General features: G+C 49.6%; 7 protein-coding genes across 9 annotated transcripts; 4 read left to right on the forward strand and 3 right to left on the reverse strand.

Moving 5' to 3' along the window:
* The first annotated feature begins 1,164 nt into the window (after positions 1-1,164).
* On the forward strand, positions 1,165-3,547 carry FOIG_12025 (uncharacterized protein). 2 transcript variants are annotated; one of them, XM_031212740.1, is made up of 3 exons: positions 1,165-1,797; positions 1,848-1,904; positions 1,968-3,547. In XM_031212740.1, the coding sequence occupies exons 1-3, from the start codon at positions 1,598-1,600 to the stop codon at positions 3,232-3,234; spliced, it is 1,524 nt and encodes a 507-aa protein (XP_031057618.1). In that variant the 5' UTR covers positions 1,165-1,597; the 3' UTR covers positions 3,235-3,547. The 2 variants fall into 2 exon arrangements, with proteins under 2 accessions (XP_031057618.1, XP_031057619.1); XM_031212741.1 differs by having other exon boundaries at positions 1,848-3,547.
* FOIG_12026 (eukaryotic translation initiation factor eIF-1) lies at positions 3,438-8,008 on the reverse strand. The gene is made up of 4 exons (XM_031212742.1): positions 6,504-8,008; positions 6,213-6,287; positions 5,962-6,054; positions 3,438-5,912 (listed from the first exon to the last, which is right to left on the reverse strand). Exons 1-4 carry the CDS (start codon positions 6,901-6,903, stop codon positions 5,764-5,766), a joined length of 717 nt encoding a protein of 238 aa, XP_031057620.1. The 5' UTR covers positions 6,904-8,008; the 3' UTR covers positions 3,438-5,763.
* FOIG_12027 (uncharacterized protein) lies at positions 3,734-5,431 on the forward strand. 2 transcript variants are annotated; one of them, XM_031212743.1, is made up of 4 exons: positions 3,734-4,326; positions 4,399-4,454; positions 4,521-4,668; positions 4,748-5,431. In XM_031212743.1, the coding sequence occupies exons 1-4, from the start codon at positions 3,910-3,912 to the stop codon at positions 4,991-4,993; spliced, it is 867 nt and encodes a 288-aa protein (XP_031057621.1). In that variant the 5' UTR covers positions 3,734-3,909; the 3' UTR covers positions 4,994-5,431. The 2 variants fall into 2 exon arrangements, with proteins under 2 accessions (XP_031057621.1, XP_031057622.1); XM_031212744.1 differs by having other exon boundaries at positions 3,831-4,326; positions 4,521-5,380.
* A 705-nt stretch (positions 8,009-8,713) lies between the features above and the next one.
* On the forward strand, positions 8,714-10,249 carry FOIG_12028 (tRNA (uracil-O(2)-)-methyltransferase; the record flags this gene model as incomplete). The annotated part of the gene is made up of 1 exon (XM_031212745.1): positions 8,714-10,249. One exon carries the CDS (start codon positions 8,714-8,716, stop codon positions 10,247-10,249), a length of 1,536 nt encoding a protein of 511 aa, XP_031057623.1.
* Positions 10,250-11,641: 1,392 nt separating this feature from the next.
* Positions 11,642-12,203, forward strand: FOIG_12029 (uncharacterized protein; the record flags this gene model as incomplete). Its single annotated transcript, XM_031212746.1, has 2 exons — positions 11,642-11,818; positions 11,871-12,203. The coding sequence occupies 2 exons, from the start codon at positions 11,642-11,644 to the stop codon at positions 12,201-12,203; spliced, it is 510 nt and encodes a 169-aa protein (XP_031057624.1).
* FOIG_12030 (uncharacterized protein) lies at positions 12,131-14,988 on the reverse strand. The gene is made up of 3 exons (XM_031212747.1): positions 12,755-14,988; positions 12,527-12,692; positions 12,131-12,469 (listed from the first exon to the last, which is right to left on the reverse strand). The coding sequence occupies exons 1-3, from the start codon at positions 13,455-13,457 to the stop codon at positions 12,298-12,300; spliced, it is 1,041 nt and encodes a 346-aa protein (XP_031057625.1). The 5' UTR covers positions 13,458-14,988; the 3' UTR covers positions 12,131-12,297.
* A 1,265-nt stretch (positions 14,989-16,253) lies between these two features.
* On the reverse strand, positions 16,254-16,541 carry FOIG_12031 (uncharacterized protein; the record flags this gene model as incomplete). Its single annotated transcript, XM_031212748.1, has 1 exon — positions 16,254-16,541. The coding sequence occupies one exon, from the start codon at positions 16,539-16,541 to the stop codon at positions 16,254-16,256; it is 288 nt and encodes a 95-aa protein (XP_031057626.1).
* Positions 16,542-17,067: the final 526 nt, after the last annotated feature.

Raw genomic sequence — 17,067 nt, forward strand, 5'->3', positions numbered from 1 at the left:
AACCGACAGTGTGTGAAAAAGGCAGACTGCTTTGATGTATTACCTTTCTACTATTATCTGGTAGCTCAGAGATCTGCATTGGAAGAACCATTGATTCAAATGCTCGTCCTCATTTGTAATATGTTCAGGATGCAAACAAACTGGGAACACTTTGACCAGGGGACAAAAATCAAGACCAGTCAGGTCAGAGCTACTACAAGTTTCCCCTCAACCACCGTAGCTATGGTGGACTGTCTATACATTTCTGATCGAATCTCAAGACTTCTTTAACATCCGAGCCTGCCTTGGATTAAAGCTGGAGCGATAAGGAGAGATGAAAACTTAGGACCGTTATCCTAAGTGATAAAAAATAACTGGTCAAAAGCCCTCCCAAGTCTGCACTAAATTAACCTAAATCTTATCACTTTTAGAATAGAGGTCCTAAGCTTCTTGCTCCTTGAGGAGTGAGAGGCATTCTCCCGTGTAAGTACGGGACCGGCACGAACTCGGTGATTATCTATAAGGATATCGCGCTTGGTAATGGATATAAAACAGCGAGTGTCGATTCATCATCAGTTTCCACTTTATGGGTTTTGATGACAAAAACAGGGGTCAATGCCACCAGATACGAAGCAAGGGAGATGAGATGAGATGGGATGGACTGGATGGACCTGGAAACTGGGAAGAGGTCACAAGAACAGAAATAATGCATGTAAGGACCTCGTCGTCACTTCCAACTTTTGAGCTGTCTCTTGTGGCAATGGAAATGCACGAGGTCATGAATGAGCTGCATGCTCTTTATGGTGCGTGGGTCAAGGACCAGGGTAACAGTAATGATAGCATCGATATGATATTAGACGATTGAGCCGAGGCATGAGACAGGGTCTCTTGAGAACGTTTGAAGCTAAGAGATTGACAGCTGCCTAGAACTTTCTGGCGCTTAACCCGCGGCAATGGTAAAGATGAGACTGAGATCAAGGGGAGACTTCAGACTTCGCTGATGGAAACAGTGACACAATCGGATGGATAGAAGCCTTCGATTCCAGGGCGGCTTCTTCCATCTTCCCCACAGCGGACAGCGGGCACCCCTCCATCAAGCCCCTCCCTGGAGCCCAGATGCCAGAACACTCAGTCGGCATCCAATCAAAGTTGCCCGACGCTAATCGCGGATACTTACCCGGGTCTTGTCTTTCCAATTCTTTAGGTTTGTTGCTGCAGGGCGCGGATCATGGGAGTGCTTGCCCGGACTTCAGATACAGGGGCGCTTGGTTTTTGGGCCGCGCTTTCCATTCATTAATTCACATTCTGCGACAGCCAAGCAGGTTCGTGCGTACGACCTTACATGCAACTTCCCTACTCGGGCTGGAAATGAAAGGGAAGGCAAGAGGGAAAAATCAAATTACCTTGAGGCTTCTCGGTCATTAGGGAGGCTCAGCCTCATTCGCGATCCGTCCCGTATTTGTCTTGCTTCTTCTTCCCCCCTTGTCTCACTCAAAATTCATCTGTGACGCATTCACTTGTGAAACCTTTCATCCGTCACCGGCCTTTCAACTTTCCTTTACAAGCGCACTCGTACATCGTTACTCTGCGGCAACATCCAGTTCAACCTGTCACATAGATGCTTTGTCAATTCCGGCGGGACAAACACAAGAGAAATCGGCGAAATCACAGTAACCAAATGGACAAGCCTCCAAGCCCACCAGCCACACTTGCACCAGACCCAGACGTCAAATCCAGGGACCAACGAATGGATCACATCTTCAAGGCCGTAACGTGGTCTGAGAAAGAAGATGAACGGCAGCAGAACGAGAGACGCTTGTAAGTTTTTGCTCTGACTCCTTCTTGAACTCGTCTGACATCAAGCTCAGATCCCTCGAGGCCCAGGGCCAAGACAAGGTCACCCGCTGGATGAGAGACGGACTACAGTACGGGTAACCCCATCTCTCATGCGTCTCTGCTCGTCTTTTTCACTCTCTGATGATCCCCAGGGTTCTCTATTGCGATCTTCTGCCAGACATCTCCAGCGTAGTACGCCCAGTTGACAAGTCCGGCAGTTACATGGACATGCTGCCATGGTGGAACCCGGATTATGAGTCCAGTGCGACTCTAACAACTACCGAGAGGGTTTCCCCGATTCCCCAGGTCAAGACCCTATTGTCTCCTGATGAGCAACATACCGACGACATCAAACGCGAGAGGGCGTTCCATGATCTTCTGGCCAAAGCTGGGGGACGCCCTTGGTATTCCAGTGAGCTCATCGACCAAGTCGTCCAGAATCCAGAAAACCACGCCGAGCTTCTTGAGTACTGGAAACAAGACGCTACCGGATCGGGGAAGCAAGAATGGATGGTGTTTGAACGCCAGTTGGAAAGGTGGAACCAGTTTTGCCGTTATCAGCTGAGAGTTAGACGAAACCGGGATACATTTGACGAATACCTGGCGCGATGTACGAAGTGCCTATCTAAACAGTCGCTCACCACGCCACTTCATATGAAATCAGATCCGACAGACCAGGATCCATTATCACAATGGCTTGAGTACCTATGCTTTGAGGTGTCAGAGCGCAAAAAATACTCGTGGTATAAGCGCTATAACCAGCAGTATGAAAGCGCCTGGCAGACACTCGTTGACTCCAAGTTGTTGGAATTGCATGAAGACCGAGATCAGATTGAAGCAGCAGGATATACATCAGTACCAGATGGTGAAAGGACCAAACTAAGACAAGCCGTGGAGGTGGCCAGTTCAAACGTCTTATTAGCGGAACGGGATCTGTTGAACCCAAGTGTCAGGGGGCCAGTAGCACAACGGAAGCTCTTCGAGACTCAAGCCAAGCTAGACTCTGCAATCGAAGCTTTTGATCATTTGCAACGTCGGGGGGATGCGATCAAGGTGTTTCTCCAGACCACCTCTGCCTATCGCGAGGCAAGGCGTGGAGCCCTGCGACACCAAATGCTTTTACGATGGATGCGGCAACAGGTCCCGTTGATAGAGGAGGATCTTGGTTTACCGCCTTCGACAGGACATGTGGTTGTGGATGACGATGTGCTTTTGGAGACTGATAGCGACGAGAGCGACGACCAGAAACTGAGTATTGACTCTTCTCGCACCGAGTTGATGGACACACTTGCCGAGCTGCAACGAAATGAAAGCAAAAAGCGTCTTGCGAGTATTTCGGCAGAAGTTAGTCGGACCAACAGCAATGTTCCCCCGAAGCGCTTCAAACATGTGGGCAATGATGAAGACGAAGCGAGCTAACAGTAAGAGATGATGGGTCACATTTATGTTTCTATGGGAATATCTTTGACTTGCTGACGGCGTTATCTATTATGGTTTTGAGGAGGAGTTAGGAATCACTTGGATGTACGTGGCATGGTGGATCTGTAAGAGCAGGAAAACGGAGTCTGGTCAAGCTTATAAGAAGAAGCTACATTAACCTTGTAAGATATGTGAAGCTCATTGGCGATTTATCAAGACAATTTTAAATGTTTGCATGTATACTCCAGACTTTCTCATCTGACAGAAACTGCTTATGAATTTGATGGCCGTGAATGAAATTTAATACTCTCGATATCCATGCAGCCATGCTTTTGCCATGGTCAACCCTAACCCATGGGGTGTGATCCAGCTTCCACAGTTCCACTAGCCACGTCGGAAAGGGTCCTCCTGTGTTCCCACTTCCAATGGCAAGAAACCTTGGCGCATTTTACCCCCACGACCCCTGTCAGTTCAATCTGAATTGTGCAGGCAGGTTGCAGCTTGTCCTCCTCCTTTGACGCCATCACCAACAGCTGCCTTACCAAGGCTACCCCCCCTTGCGTCGACCTGATTTCTCTCCCCCCTCCTTTTTTTTCTTGGGTTTGGCCTCTGTGATTTTAGTTCCCACACAATTGATCGCGAATTGCTTCAGATGGCCTGAACGATCGATGTGAGATGGCCAATCCTCCCCCCGTTCGTCGGGGCTCTTCTACAGGCCATCTACCTTTACCTCCACAACCGCTTGCGCCCATGACCCCGACATCTAGCAAATCTCCGTCACCACCGCACACAACGAAGACAGCTCCTCCTGAGATCGATGGTCCCGTTCATCCGTCCCTTCTTCAACCACGTGTCGCCGTCGTTCTCAATGTTCCGAAGCCATGGCACCCGTGGCTTTTTGCCCTACGGCTCTTCTCCATCCTGCCGGCGTTGTGGTGGGGATTGCCTTCTGCGCTTCAACTACTGTTACGTGTCTTGCCAGGACCAGAGATTGTAGTTGTTGTGCCTTCAACGACGGGAGGGTCTGTGGCTATGAGTGTCGAGGCAGATCCGCGGTACGCCCTGACTGAGACTGGGCTCGCAACTATATGGGTGCGTTGGGAGATTCCCCGAGGAGACCCAAAGCCAAAAAGTGCTGTGCTGATATGATATGCTGGACGTTAGTGTTTTGCTTCGGGATATTTATCATTCTTCTTCACAGACTGTCTGATGTCCAGATGGTAGGTTATTCCGTCATCTCCGTTGTGACATTCTCGCTGTACAACATCATATTAACTAGTTCACAGGCTCATCAATTATACCCCACAAGCGACAATGGTTCGCCTGCTCACAACCAACTTTTGTAACGCCTATCTCACTGCGTTTGTGCTCTCTTTCACGGGTGGTTTCCAAGACCCTCGTCTCCTCCTCCCAGGTTGGGTTGGCATAGCCACTGTATGTCTTCCCCGCACACGCGACACACGGCACTCACCGCAACCAAGGTTTGCTACCTCAGCTAACAACTACGCCACAGACTCTTACCATGATGTATCACGTCACCCACCAAAAGATTAACATTCGCAAGGAGACGTCCACCTCCATCAACGTCTTTTCCATAGCTTGTTCCATCACTATGGTGACTCTGCTGGTACACCTTCATCAGTCCACACCTGACTACCCCCAGATGCCAATTGTAGCTTCTGGTCGGCGCGCCTTTGATGAGGCATCGCGCGTTATCACTCAGATCAGGGGAAGCATCGAGCAGCATGAAGACCTGTAGAACTTCTCGGCTGTCTTCGGGCGAATGAAATGCCTCTGTATTTGTGTATGCACAAAGAAGCAGGCGAACCGTTGTTGTTTTCCTTTACAAATGACTTTCAGCGACTTTTTGGTTTCTCTTTGAACTCTGATATCCCCGCCCACGCTAGGGCTGAACATGTCTGATTATTCTGCTGGGCTATAGCTGAAACCGAAACCTCATGTATACAATAGTCTGTGAATCCCAAGCAGTGTGCAGCTTTGGAGCCTGGATTTTGGTTGGCACGACTCCAGTTGCTGTGCCTTAGAAGTGGGACCTGACGTCAAACTACCACCACAACTAGGATTGAAACAAATTCACATCAATTTTTAGCAAAAAGATTCGGAATCGACTTTGTATTTGCCTGAGACTACTGCGGGGCTTGCCCATGTAGACATATCTGACTAACGAGCGACTGACAAGCCATGTTGGTGTAACAAATGCTTTGCCCGTAGCCTCGTCTTCGTGCACGTGAGCAAGATGGATGCCGTAAAGCTACCATCCACCTGCTGCAGAACGCGTAGCATAAGAATAAATACTCTTCCAAAAAAAAAAAGCCACCAGGAGTAAAACTCGCCCTGAGTGGATGCCCGTCGTCCTAGAGTAATCGGAGCCGAGCCTCGGTGTGTCTGTTGCGAGAGCAAGAGAACACGTCCGGAAAAGGCACAAGCCGGAGAGGCCATGCGTCCCTGTCCCTCTACGTCAAGACGCCCGGGAACGGCGACTGACAGGACGACGGGGCATGTAGAGCTTTAGAAACCGTGGACCTTAATGGTCTTGGCATCTAGCTCGAGGCCTTCCTTCTTGTCGATGAGAAATTCCTGAACATCTTTGCGCTGATCACCCTGGAGCTGGATCACCTCTCCCATCTCGGAGTCGTTAACGATAGTGCCATTGCAGGCTGGTTCGCATTAGCTTCGTAGTCGGCGGCGGCGGAGTGTGAAGCTTACCAAACTTCTTCTTGATGACCTTAAGAATCTTCTTCTGGTCAAATTTCTTGGGGAGACCCTGAACAGTGGTCAAAGTCTTACGTCCATTACGCTCTGGAGCCCATGTTAGCATTGTACGCGAAAACGATGCCACCTAGAGCCAGGTGTAGCATGGATTCATTCAGTCACACAGAAATCTCACGTGAGGTTACGGTGTGATGTGATCTTTGATGCGCCCGTGGCTAGTGTGGCTGGAGTAGAAGGTGACTTACGCTGAATGCGTATATGGATGTAATTCTGCGTCTGCTTGGTTTCTCCGGTGTCCTCGTCGGCTTCGGCGAAGGGGTCTAGTGTCGCGATGGTCAGCTATGGTGTTCCTCAAAATCGGATTTGTTGTGATGGGATACGGAGATGAGTGGAGATTCAACATGTGGCTTGGCGGCAACAAATGCAGGTACGAAAGAACGGGATGACAGGCCGATGTCCGATAGTCGAGACGACCCGCGCAGACGAATACCAGAACCGGGGGGAGAAGGCTTCTCGAGGGTAGCAAAGAGACTCACCGTAGGTCTTGAGATTTTCGATGGACATAAACTCGGAGGTACTGGGGTGACCTTGGGAAATGGGTTTTGTAAGGGGGAAGAGGATGTTTTCAGCGACCGCTGGCAAGATAGCGCCTCGCTGTGTAGATATCGAGTAGTGCGTGTAAGTGATGAGGATGTCTAGCGACGAGGTTTGCGAGGTTGCAAAGTCTTTGGAGTTTGCGGGTATTTGTGTTGGTGACGTTGTTAGGGAGAAGAAAGAGTCGGGAGAGTTTGGTAGAAGCGGGAGGGGCAAAGATGAGTAAGTGGGCTTTAGGCTTTGGTGGGAGGCAGGAGGCAGGACGGGCGTGCTAGCTGATTGGCTCGTGTATTGGCCTAACTTATCAGGCAGAAAGCCTTGCGAGATGAATTCGGTGAGCATCCACTATCATCTATTGAATGGGGCCCGTCGCTGGGTGGAAACACAATAGCTCGAAGTTGAAAATTATTAAAGGTAGATAGCCTGGTCTGCGAATAAAATAACTTCCTTAAATTTACATTATTTAGGTAGATTACACTTTTGTTTCTAGAGGCGTATTTTCAGAGGTTCGTATTAGTAGGCAGGTCATTCTGTAGAAGTTGAAAATTGATGAGATATTTTGATCATTGGTGCAAAGCAGCCATTCTCCTTGCAAGGCTCACTTGAGCAGTGATATTGGCCAAGATCGACGGAGTAGCCTACCGTACGTTCCAACCAATACACGGCAGTCCAGCCCAGCCACCGTTGGTCCTCTCTTTATTTCGGGAAGCCCGTTGAAAGCGGAAGATGCCTTGCCCCCGAACCCAGCAGGACTCCTTTCCATCACATTCAATCAAGTCGAGACCTGTCATTGAGTCAAAGCTCAACATGGCGTCCGCTTTTCGGCACATATCTTGAGCAGGTAGCATTTGTCGGACATTTTGTTGGCTGGATGCACTGCGCCTTCGCACACATTGTGACATGACATCTGTGATCCATCATCCTCTGCAGTCCCTGTTCAACTGAAAAGCACGGTGTTGTGTTGTATTGCGTTGCGTTGAGGCCAGTGGTGGTCTAACAGAAGTTGTTGGCTGTCACTATTTCTGCAAGTCACACGGCCTTCGCTTGTGACGCGCAGGACCGCATCCTGACATCCGAAAAGCCAGTGTTGCAATACCTTGGGTTGGATTGATGTGATGAGTGACTCTTGCCAATGCAACATGTGGTTGGAGGGAGGCAACTCAGATAAGAGTCAGCCTTTCAAGCCAGACACCGCCACTTACCCTGAACTTCCTGATTCGTTCAGTCATTTCCTCAGTGACTTCTGCGCAAACACAGTCATAAGTCCCGTTTATGATGCAAACAAATCGCAATAGTGCAGAGAAATGGACCAGATCAAGCAAGATTCTGGTTTTCAAGCCGGGAAGGATCCATCGGAAAGGCACCTGCCAAAATCAGGCCAGGGGTGGTGAATGTTACAGATCTTAGCAGCGATGTTAGCACGGAAGGTTCCTTCCGGGCCGTTCTGATAGACAACCTTATTAAGTATGTGGGAGTGAGAGAAGAGCAGAACGTAAGGTAGCTGCCAACTCGAGGGACATTCGTAAAGTAAGGTAACCACCAAGGCAGCCTACCTACGTCTACCTACATCAGATCACCATACTGTGCTGTACAGACCGACATGGAATGCATCAACCCTTCCACCTTGTTTCATTTCTATTACCCTTGACCGTGGCATTGCTTCTCCCACGCAAGTTTGGGTCGAGCCCTAGCAAGCATCCGCTTTCACAGAAATCGGTGCCACTTTTGCCTCGTTTCCCCCAAGACCAAAAGCACATGTTTCTTACAGTAGACCATTTCGTCATTATCAGTGGCTGTTTCGCCCAGCTCTTGGACCCTAGATCGAACCATCTCACTTCGCTTCCCGGAGCCGAGAATACTAGTCAGGGCTTCAGCTGCCTAGATCCTGGGGCACAGCTAGCCCTATTCGGAGGAAGTCTTGAATACTGCTCGCATCATTCGCGATCTCCACGACCACCCGTCACTATCACAGGGGCCATCAACCCCGGACCAAATCCGATTAAGTACGTTCTAACAGCGGTGATCACCGTAGGATCGAGGTAACGCTCCGAACGCACCTTATGGCTGTTGGCACCAGACAGTGTCTGACCACTTTTCAGCCTGCATCTTCGGACCCGTCGGCAACCCTTCCGTTTCTGGATCTTGTCTGAGCATGGAGTTTCAAAAGAAGGCACCTTTTGAGCCCGAGGAGTTTCCTCCGGGATCGCCACCCGTAATCCGCGAACGTTGCGGCGAAGTTACCTGGTTACCTTTGTGCCGCCACACATGCACGTTTGAGACTCAGCATTTCGACAAGATTATGCTCAACCTTGTTGAGAACCCAAACCTCAACTCCAAGTGGTTGTTTCGTGCAGATGTTCTCTTCGACGATGACTGTCAGAACCCTGCCCCTGAAGCTGGCGGTGCCATCCAAAGCCACCCTCGGGTTCTCGACTTCCAAGGATTCAGCCGGCAAAGAACCATTGTGCGCCGATTGATACCCCGAAACACACTTCGCGATGCTCCATTAGACCAGACATGCTCCTTCTATCAATCAATTAGTCATGAGGATCAAGAAGCTGACGGGGAAGCCACCCTGTCAAGATCACTGGTCGTGTATATACCACATACCTCCTCTGCTGCAGACCTACCCTTCTATCACCCAAAGGTCAAGGGTATCAGCCAGCTTCATGAATGGGATGTAGCCACCAACACAGGCACCATCTCCGTTCACTTTGCACTCTTTGAACCTGAGACAGGCGAGGAAGAGGTCGACCAAGTCAAATTGGGGAGGATCGCTTACCATCTTCTCCAGACCATCCACAAACATGGTCACAGCACCGCTAGAGGCTACGTCAAAAGAGTTCATCACGATGTCATTGTACCCCGAGAGAGGTTTCAGGATAGGTACTCTGAACTCAAAAACAAATACGCCAGAGCTCTTGTCAAGTCCTGGCTCGAGACTACAGATCCTGCAAAACATGTGTTCGAGGATCTGGGTATCGCAGCATTTCTGATTGAGCTATGGAAAGAGATGTACCACGATGGGGACTTTCCAGGGTTTGTGGACATCGGCTGCGGAAATGGGTTACTGGTTCATATCCTTAGGATGGAAGGATATGTTGGTTGGGGTTTCGATGCCCGCGAGCGTAAGTCGTGGTCTCAGTACAACTCACCGTTCACAGGATCACTCTCTGGGAACTCCCTTCAGAGATTGCTCTTACTTCCCAGTGTCATTCCCAAGGAGGCGGCGAATGATGATACTAGAGTAGTCAACTCTGAAGACATTCATGACGGCCTCTTCCCCAAAGGCACATTCATAATTTCTAACCACGCCGACGAGCTGACACCTTGGACACCCATTCTTGCCGCCATATCTCAATGCCCGTTCATCATGATACCATGTTGCAGCCACAATCTTACAGGAGACAGATGGCGAGCACCTCCGCCCCGAGACAAGACCAAATCAAAAAGTATGTTTGCATCTTTAGTCGACTGGGTTACGCAGATAGCGGAAGATTGCGGGTGGAACGTTGAGACGGAGATGTTAAGGATACCAAGTACTCGAAACACAGGCTTGGTCGGCCGAGAGAACACAAGGAAGGTTGAAGAGGTCGATATACACGGGATACTGCAGAAGTACGGAGGAGTACAAGGGTATTACGACAATGTTGTCAAGCTGCTCAAATCGTCCCCCAGAGGACACTGAGCACACCAACCTGAACACACACTTGCCCGCGTCACCTCAGTCAAAGCTGCCCGTGGTCTGTCAAACAGCAAATGACCTAGATATGCAAACGCATCCCCATGCCGTACATATTACGATTGGGGCTAGAAGGGCGCAGCAGATGATCGTCTAGCCGATCGACTAAGTAGCTCCCACCTTCGGAATATTCGTTCTTGATATGTCGGTACTCCAGACTGTCCGTGTCCACGGCCTTAATAGCTGCACGACCCTGGATATATCAGGGATTGGCGATACGAAAGCTGGTTGTCCAATGCTTCCCACACAGTATTACTCTCGTCATACAGCCGAGGCAAATTGTCCGCATTGGTCCAAGAATGTGACAGTTTCGTTTTCTCATGCATGAGCTCTGCAGCCGCTTCTTGATGTGGAATCCACGCAAGCCATGTTATGGAAGTATTACACACACAAGCCTGGGACAAATGTGCTGGACAAATAAAATCGAGCTATCATTTTGCGATCGCCATCCGGTTCCATGACCTTCATCCTCGCTTAGACGTTCGACTCTGCTGCCGTGCGGGATGTTTCGATGAGAGTTTGCGAAGGTCGTTAGTGTTTCGATCTTGCTTCCTGATAGCATGGATTGACTAGTGCGATTCCGCGAGAACGGGACAGCTTCACACGAAGGCCCGACTTTGTCTATCTTGAGCCTGAATGTATCCCCCTCTTTTTCATCTCGAATTTGGACACGGCGCCAGCTCGACCCATTTTCAACGGTTGGCTGCAGCTCCCTTCCCGCTGATCAGCGGTCATGCATCATGAACTGGGATGTTATAGCAAACATCATAACACCCTGGTCGCGTAGTCGGACGAATGACAGCAAACGGATTTTCCTTGCACTAACGTTGATGTTAGAAATGTTCTCCTGCAGGTAGCCGTTCGCCAAGCGACACTCCCTTATTTCCACCGAAGTTTTGAGACACCTTAGGTGACGGCACAAGGGTCCGGGCTGCCGGAGCGTGGAATGAGCGAATGATGAACTAATGCAATGCAATGCAATGCTTATCGAGGGACTTCTTCAGGCCGGATGCACTGGATAAGGGTGGTATACAGGCCGGGCTCACCCCAGGAAGCTTTGCCGCTCTGCTGCTGCTTATGCGTCGCAAACACCCATGTAGAAGCCAACAGCAGTGCAACTCGACGCTCACATATTTGATCGCCTACGCTTACGGCTCTAAACATATAAGTATAAAGCCGCCGGGTTTCTCCACCGTTATTCCCATCCTCGTCTCAGTATTCTTATCACGGAATTATAACAGTCAATCAAGTGTGCTCTTACTATCCGCTTGAATACCGAGCATTGCATTCTCCTCAACCATAAGCCCAATATAGTCCACACCCCTGACCCCAGCAGCCATGTCGCAGGTGCCTTACATCGAAGTCTACCGGTTCAACGACCACATCAAGTCCCTCCAGGAAAAGGCCATCGTGGAAGTGCTCACTTCTACACCTGGAGAGAAGCAATCGAGATTGGGCACGTATGGCTTGGAAAAGCCATGCGCAGACTTGAGTGATGAAGTGATTCGGGGCCTCGTAAGTCTCAGTATATATTAACAACCAAGTATATTCTGACTAGATGTAATAGAGTGGACCACTTGTGAGATGGGCTACCAGCCGTGGTGCTGTCATCCAAGATCTCCAGAGACCTTGTTTCCGATCCGAAGCCTTCCGTCTGCAGAAAGGCAGCGCCCTGTGGCCGGGATCTCATTCCACTGCGTTGCTCGTGCCCTTGAGCAACCGGAATGCGCAGATCGAACTGATTCCACGTGGAAGTAATGAGGCCATCACGCACAACTGGGATCCACGAACGGTCATTCACTTGAACGAAATGGGGCTCCAGTTTCAGGGAAATGGAAGTGTTCGGTTCATCTACATCTTGTTCCAGACAGCACCCTGCCCTAAACGTCAGTTTTGGTAAACTTTCTATCCCAAGAGCTCTCAACCAGTATGGACACATGGGTTGAGATAGCGGATTCTTTTTATCTATTCAATCTCCACGTGTACAGCACTTCCTAGTCATCAGCGATACTGGATACACACGCCAACTCAGTATCTAAACTCCCATCCCATTCAACAACATCATCCCGTTCTTCGAATTCCATCACCCTAGTCATATCAACACTGCCATATACATAGATGCTCGCGGTTTCTCGAGGGCACAGGATATGGTAGATGACTTCGTATCTATGAGCAGTAGTCAGGAATAAGGACAGAGTCAGCAAGGAAACGGACAGACCTTACCCCCACTTGGAGTGCCGCCCCCCCAGCACTTCATAAACCAGAGAGGGTATCTCGAGGTATTCAGAGTCGAGGGGTGTTGTCGGCCGATAGGCTGATGATATCTGCTCTTTAATGAGGCGGATGCAGGCAAGGTTGCAGCATTGGAACACTTGGAGACAATTGTGTGCTGGAGGAGACTTAGGGACAGAGTTCTGGTATGGGGAAAATCTGGAATCTTTCAAAACTTACCATGCAAAGGAATTTCGTTTGCACGACAGCCAACCACTTTACTACACTCTCTGAGTATTCCGATGCCTGTGATAACTCCCTCTCTCATCCTGTCTAACATGGGTAGCGTTACTTCGTCTTCTGAAATACCGCACTGTCTCACGCAGGCCCTCAGGCCATTGTACACTTCCTGTCGTGGGCAGCCATCGATGAGCGCCACATGGCATGCAGCCACGAAAACGAGTGAGAAGAGGGAACCAAGAGGGGGATTGTTGCAAGCTTGGGCAAGATGCCAGGTACACTCGTTGAAGAACCGTGGCCAATCGAGGTGAGCCCGAAAGCCCGGGAACAGGTAGGGCAACTTGAGACGATGGCACAATGATCTGACATCGGCGTTGCTACAGAGGTAGCGGGACCAGTCGGCGTCACTTTGAGGAACTTGAGCGAGGAAGTGAAGTGCATGCGGATGCAAGCGGCCACGCTCTGCACTGTGTTGGTTGTTATCGGATCCTGGATCGTCGTGTTTCACATCTTTCGAGTCGCCCAAATCGTCATCTGTGTCGGTATCCGAAGCAATTTCGTGAGAACAGGCCTGTGGATCAAGCTTGAGGTCGGAACCGTCACTGGGCTCATGAAGATTGTGGAGCTTAGGAGGAGACTCAGAGACCATGTTCAAGCCCACGTGAGGATACTCGAAGATCCAACGATACTGAAACTGGGACATGGCGGCGGGCTAATCCTTGGGCAAAGCTTGGTGTTGGTAACTGGAAGTAGCAGGATGGCAACTGGTAGGGACGATAGGCTATAGGGTTTGTGGATATGTGTAATGTTTTTTATGTTGATTGGCGAAGTTTGAAGACGGTGTAATAATAGAGGCTGGTGATGGCGGTAACGAAAAGCAGGTTTCCATCTGGGGAGACTTGGCTTGAATATGTTGCACAAGGAGGAGGATTTATTCTATTTTCTGGCTACAAACGATGATGCAAACATCAGGACTTCATGCAATGGATGCTAGGTCTTTCTGTTTTCTCCTTCTACTCCCTTGACTTGGAGAGTCTTTCTTCTGAGTTAGTTGCAGCATGAGCAAACGAAGAGTCTCACATCTATCTTGCATCCGTTGCCTCGAGTTTCAGTTTAAAACTCCACTATAAGGCGGAAACAACGGCTTTCCTCACGGGACGCCTTTTCATCTCCGCGGGAAACGGCATTAGTCTTGCTGTCGAAGGCCTTAAAGGTCTATGGATGGCGCCGCCACGTTTTCTCTTCGTCTCAGTGTTCTTTGCGCCTACTCAACGTCGTTAGGCTCGTAGTGATAGGCCCGGCCTCGTTGGGCAGAAGCAAACATGTCGTCAGTTGGCTTGTCAGGATGGTAGGGACGATCTCACAGTGGAGAGTTGTCGTCGCTTCAGGAGTCTTGTTGTCCCCTGCAAGTCTTGGGCGGTTGCTTTTTCTAGTGTCGACCAGGGTGGAAGCACAAACGGCTATCTGCCCCAATGCATGCAGTTCAGATAAGCTACTGCCGTCGTCGTTTGAACGTGCTATAGCCTACGACAACTGGGGGCGAATCGTGCTTGCAGCGACTGACATCAACCCCTCGCGGGAACTCGATTCCTCTATTCTCCAAGGCGCAGGACACTTCGCTATGGGTAGATGCAGGCGGCTCAGACTTCCGAGTCTGTCGGTCACCAGAAGGAGAGGGTGTTCATCCTTGCTCATAAATTAACGGGTGAGCTATGATATACTGTCTTGTATGTATGTACGCAGCCGTTTGTTGCAACTCACACCCCCAAAGGCTATTCAACGGGCGTCAAACGGCAATGAACTGATCCGGCAGAGTCCGCCCGCACTATGGGGGCCACCGTTTCTATATCAGCGCTTGTTTGGCAACTTGTGCGCCTCGATCGAGCTGCAGCCGGGTCGATGGGCTCTAAGAGAGACAGGGGACGTATAGACCCTGGACGTATCTGAGGTCGGAGAAAAAGATCGAGGTTCGAAGTGGACTTGTCTCATATCACATACTTTAAAATAAGAAGAGAATGGCCCGATGGGTCTGGTCTCGTTAGATCTCGGATACTCCCTTGGCGTTGATTCGATATCCCGCCGATCTGAAGAGCCTCGCTTACGGATCGTCTGCAGGCGGATCCAGGCTAGGAGAAGAGTGTGTTTGGACGAGATCGTGTCATGATCAAGTCATTCGATCTTGGAGTTTGACCCCTGGCCCTTGGATCCTGACCCGAGTCCCCTGCTTCGTCCCGTCAAGCTTAAGCTAAACTCGTTCAGTTTATCTCGTGATCCCAGATTGAGATTTGATTGCGAGATTGAAACGCTGGAGAGGCTACAAGAGTTGAGTCCAGGCTTGCCAAGACGTGTACTTGCAGGATATGGTCGCTCTGAACAAGGGTGACCCCTGACAGTAAGCACATATGGGTCTGGCTTTTATTTAATCAGTCAAGCTCGTTATTACCGTCGGTACTTCAATAGACAGAGATAACATGTCTCTACCTTGCAAAGGCTGAAAGGCCATGATACTGACATTTGAGCCTGTGCGACATAACCGCATATGCATCTCCCCCAGACCGGTGAGACGGGATACAGCATGAAAAGCGCTTATTTTGTATGCAAGCGGGCGGAGTAGGCAAACGAATGGGAGCTACATGACATGAAATGAATGACGATCATATAAAGAACACGGCATATTTTTGGGTGAGACAGATCTCATCGTTTGCTGCTGAAGCTGCAGCTGCAGCCCGAGAGAAGTCATCACATCACATAGCCTACGGCCTACCTAAGCACTCCACTTGCCGCCTCAAACTGTCTCAACTCTTGGAAAATGGGAATCGGCTTGAAAGCGATGACCTGATCATCTTCCAAAAAAGCCTTGAACAGACGCTCTATGCAAGCCTCGAAATCGTACAAACGGATATTGTACTATGCTGTTGGCCGTTCGTATTGTTGTCTCGCGCTAATGCACATACAAACACATGGATGCTCCATACTCACAGCGCTCTGCCAGGTTTTCACGGAGGAAACATGATTGCGGTACTGCAGCTTATTCTCTCGTGCTCAGTTGATCAATTCCCGCTGATTCCATGCCATGCCATGCTATGCTTCCTCTTGCGGGTTGCTACAGGATGAAAAAGAAAGAAAGAAAGAAAGAAAGAAAGAAAGAAAGCAACGCATCGCCGTGCCCTGGTATGTAAGACAAAGGAAATTGATAGAAGAACGGAAAAAGAAAAGAAGAGAAAATCTCGAGTTCGTGAGTCACGCTCGAGTTCGCAGTATATTCCGATCCCCCGGTTGGACCTTCGTCAATCTTTCGGTCCATTGTCCTTTTGGGATAGCAACTCGTGGTTCTTGTGTCCATGTGTGCTTTTGATCGTTGATCTTGCAAGGCGGGACAGCTGGTTCACTATTAGCATGCTTTCAAGATAGGAGCAATAGTATCTTACCTCGAAGATAGTCGATCAAAGCTCAAATGGCCTTTGAAGGTCGAGTTCTGTATCGTTAAAGTAACTTATGCTCAAGTCTGCTTCTTGTTCTTCTCCTTGTCACCGCCACCTGTATCCTTGTCCTCCTCAGCCTCACCCTCCTTCTTCTCAGCAGCCTCGACGCGGGCGACAGCCTTATCACGCTGGAAGTGCGATTGCTCTCTCTTATTCTTGGCCATCATACCGGCACGGGAGAGCGTCTCGATGGTGGTTTGGTCTGTGAGGCCGGCGGTCATGCGGCGCAGATCCTCGCGGGCCTCCTCACTGAGAGGTTTCTGCTCGGGTTTCTTGTTCTCGATATTCTTATTGTTGTCTGCCATGATGGATACTTGATGAGAGTGATGTATGTCTTTTGTAGTAGTCAAATGAAGCTTGAGATGTCGATGAATGATGAACAAGAAAAAGAAGAACAAGAACAAGATTGTCAGTCGTGACGGTCAGTCTCAAATAGAAGGAAAGTCGTCAACAAGGAGCGAACGGCGTTGACAATAGAGCCAACTGCTTCATTGAGGCTCCCTATCATTGATGCAGCGTTTACATTGCAGTTCAGTAGGTATAGAGAGAGAACAATAGCATCGAGTACAATAAGAGAACGGGGGGATCTTTCGATAGAGTGAGTGAACGAGTGTTTGCTTCAATAACCAAAGCAGGGACTGCTGCATTCAACCCCATCCCAACAAACCATGAGGCTATAGGCAGACTTCAACAACAATACTCGAAAACTTAACATGACTGCTATCAAGAGATATATTTGCAAATTCATGCTTGAAGGCCGTAGAATGTGCAACGTAACCACGGAGGGCCCGATCATATCAACAAGAGGTGCTTGAGTGTTCAATTTCTAGT

This window comes from Fusarium odoratissimum, assembly GCF_000260195.1.
Source record: "Fusarium odoratissimum NRRL 54006 unplaced genomic scaffold supercont1.24, whole genome shotgun sequence".
In the NCBI taxonomy this organism is placed as follows: domain Eukaryota; kingdom Fungi; phylum Ascomycota; class Sordariomycetes; order Hypocreales; family Nectriaceae; genus Fusarium; species Fusarium odoratissimum.

Excerpts from the sequence above, each read along its gene's own strand:
- FOIG_12026 (XM_031212742.1), bottom strand. The coding sequence starts at position 6,903 with ATGCTCACCGAATTCATCTCGCAAGGCTTTCTGCCTGATAAGTTAGGC. Across the intron at positions 6,288-6,503 it reads CGAAAATCTCAAGACCTACG|ACCCCTTCGCCGAAGCCGAC; the intron begins GTGAGTCTCTTT and ends TCGCGACACTAG. Across the intron at positions 5,913-5,961 it reads GGTCATCAAGAAGAAGTTTG|CCTGCAATGGCACTATCGTT; the intron begins GTAAGCTTCACA and ends AATGCGAACCAG.
- FOIG_12027 (XM_031212743.1), top strand. The coding sequence starts at position 3,910 with ATGGCCAATCCTCCCCCCGTTCGTCGGGGCTCTTCTACAGGCCATCTA. Across the intron at positions 4,455-4,520 it reads GACTGTCTGATGTCCAGATG|GCTCATCAATTATACCCCAC; the intron begins GTAGGTTATTCC and ends ACTAGTTCACAG. Across the intron at positions 4,669-4,747 it reads GTTGGGTTGGCATAGCCACT|ACTCTTACCATGATGTATCA; the intron begins GTATGTCTTCCC and ends ACTACGCCACAG.
- FOIG_12025 (XM_031212740.1), top strand. The coding sequence starts at position 1,598 with ATGCTTTGTCAATTCCGGCGGGACAAACACAAGAGAAATCGGCGAAAT. Across the intron at positions 1,798-1,847 it reads CAGCAGAACGAGAGACGCTT|ATCCCTCGAGGCCCAGGGCC; the intron begins GTAAGTTTTTGC and ends CATCAAGCTCAG. Across the intron at positions 1,905-1,967 it reads TGGATGAGAGACGGACTACA|GGTTCTCTATTGCGATCTTC; the intron begins GTACGGGTAACC and ends GATGATCCCCAG.
- FOIG_12030 (XM_031212747.1), bottom strand. The coding sequence starts at position 13,457 with ATGTCCCAGTTTCAGTATCGTTGGATCTTCGAGTATCCTCACGTGGGC. Across the intron at positions 12,693-12,754 it reads AAACGAAATTCCTTTGCATG|CACACAATTGTCTCCAAGTG; the intron begins GTAAGTTTTGAA and ends AGTCTCCTCCAG. Across the intron at positions 12,470-12,526 it reads GGGCGGCACTCCAAGTGGGG|ATACGAAGTCATCTACCATA; the intron begins GTAAGGTCTGTC and ends TACTGCTCATAG.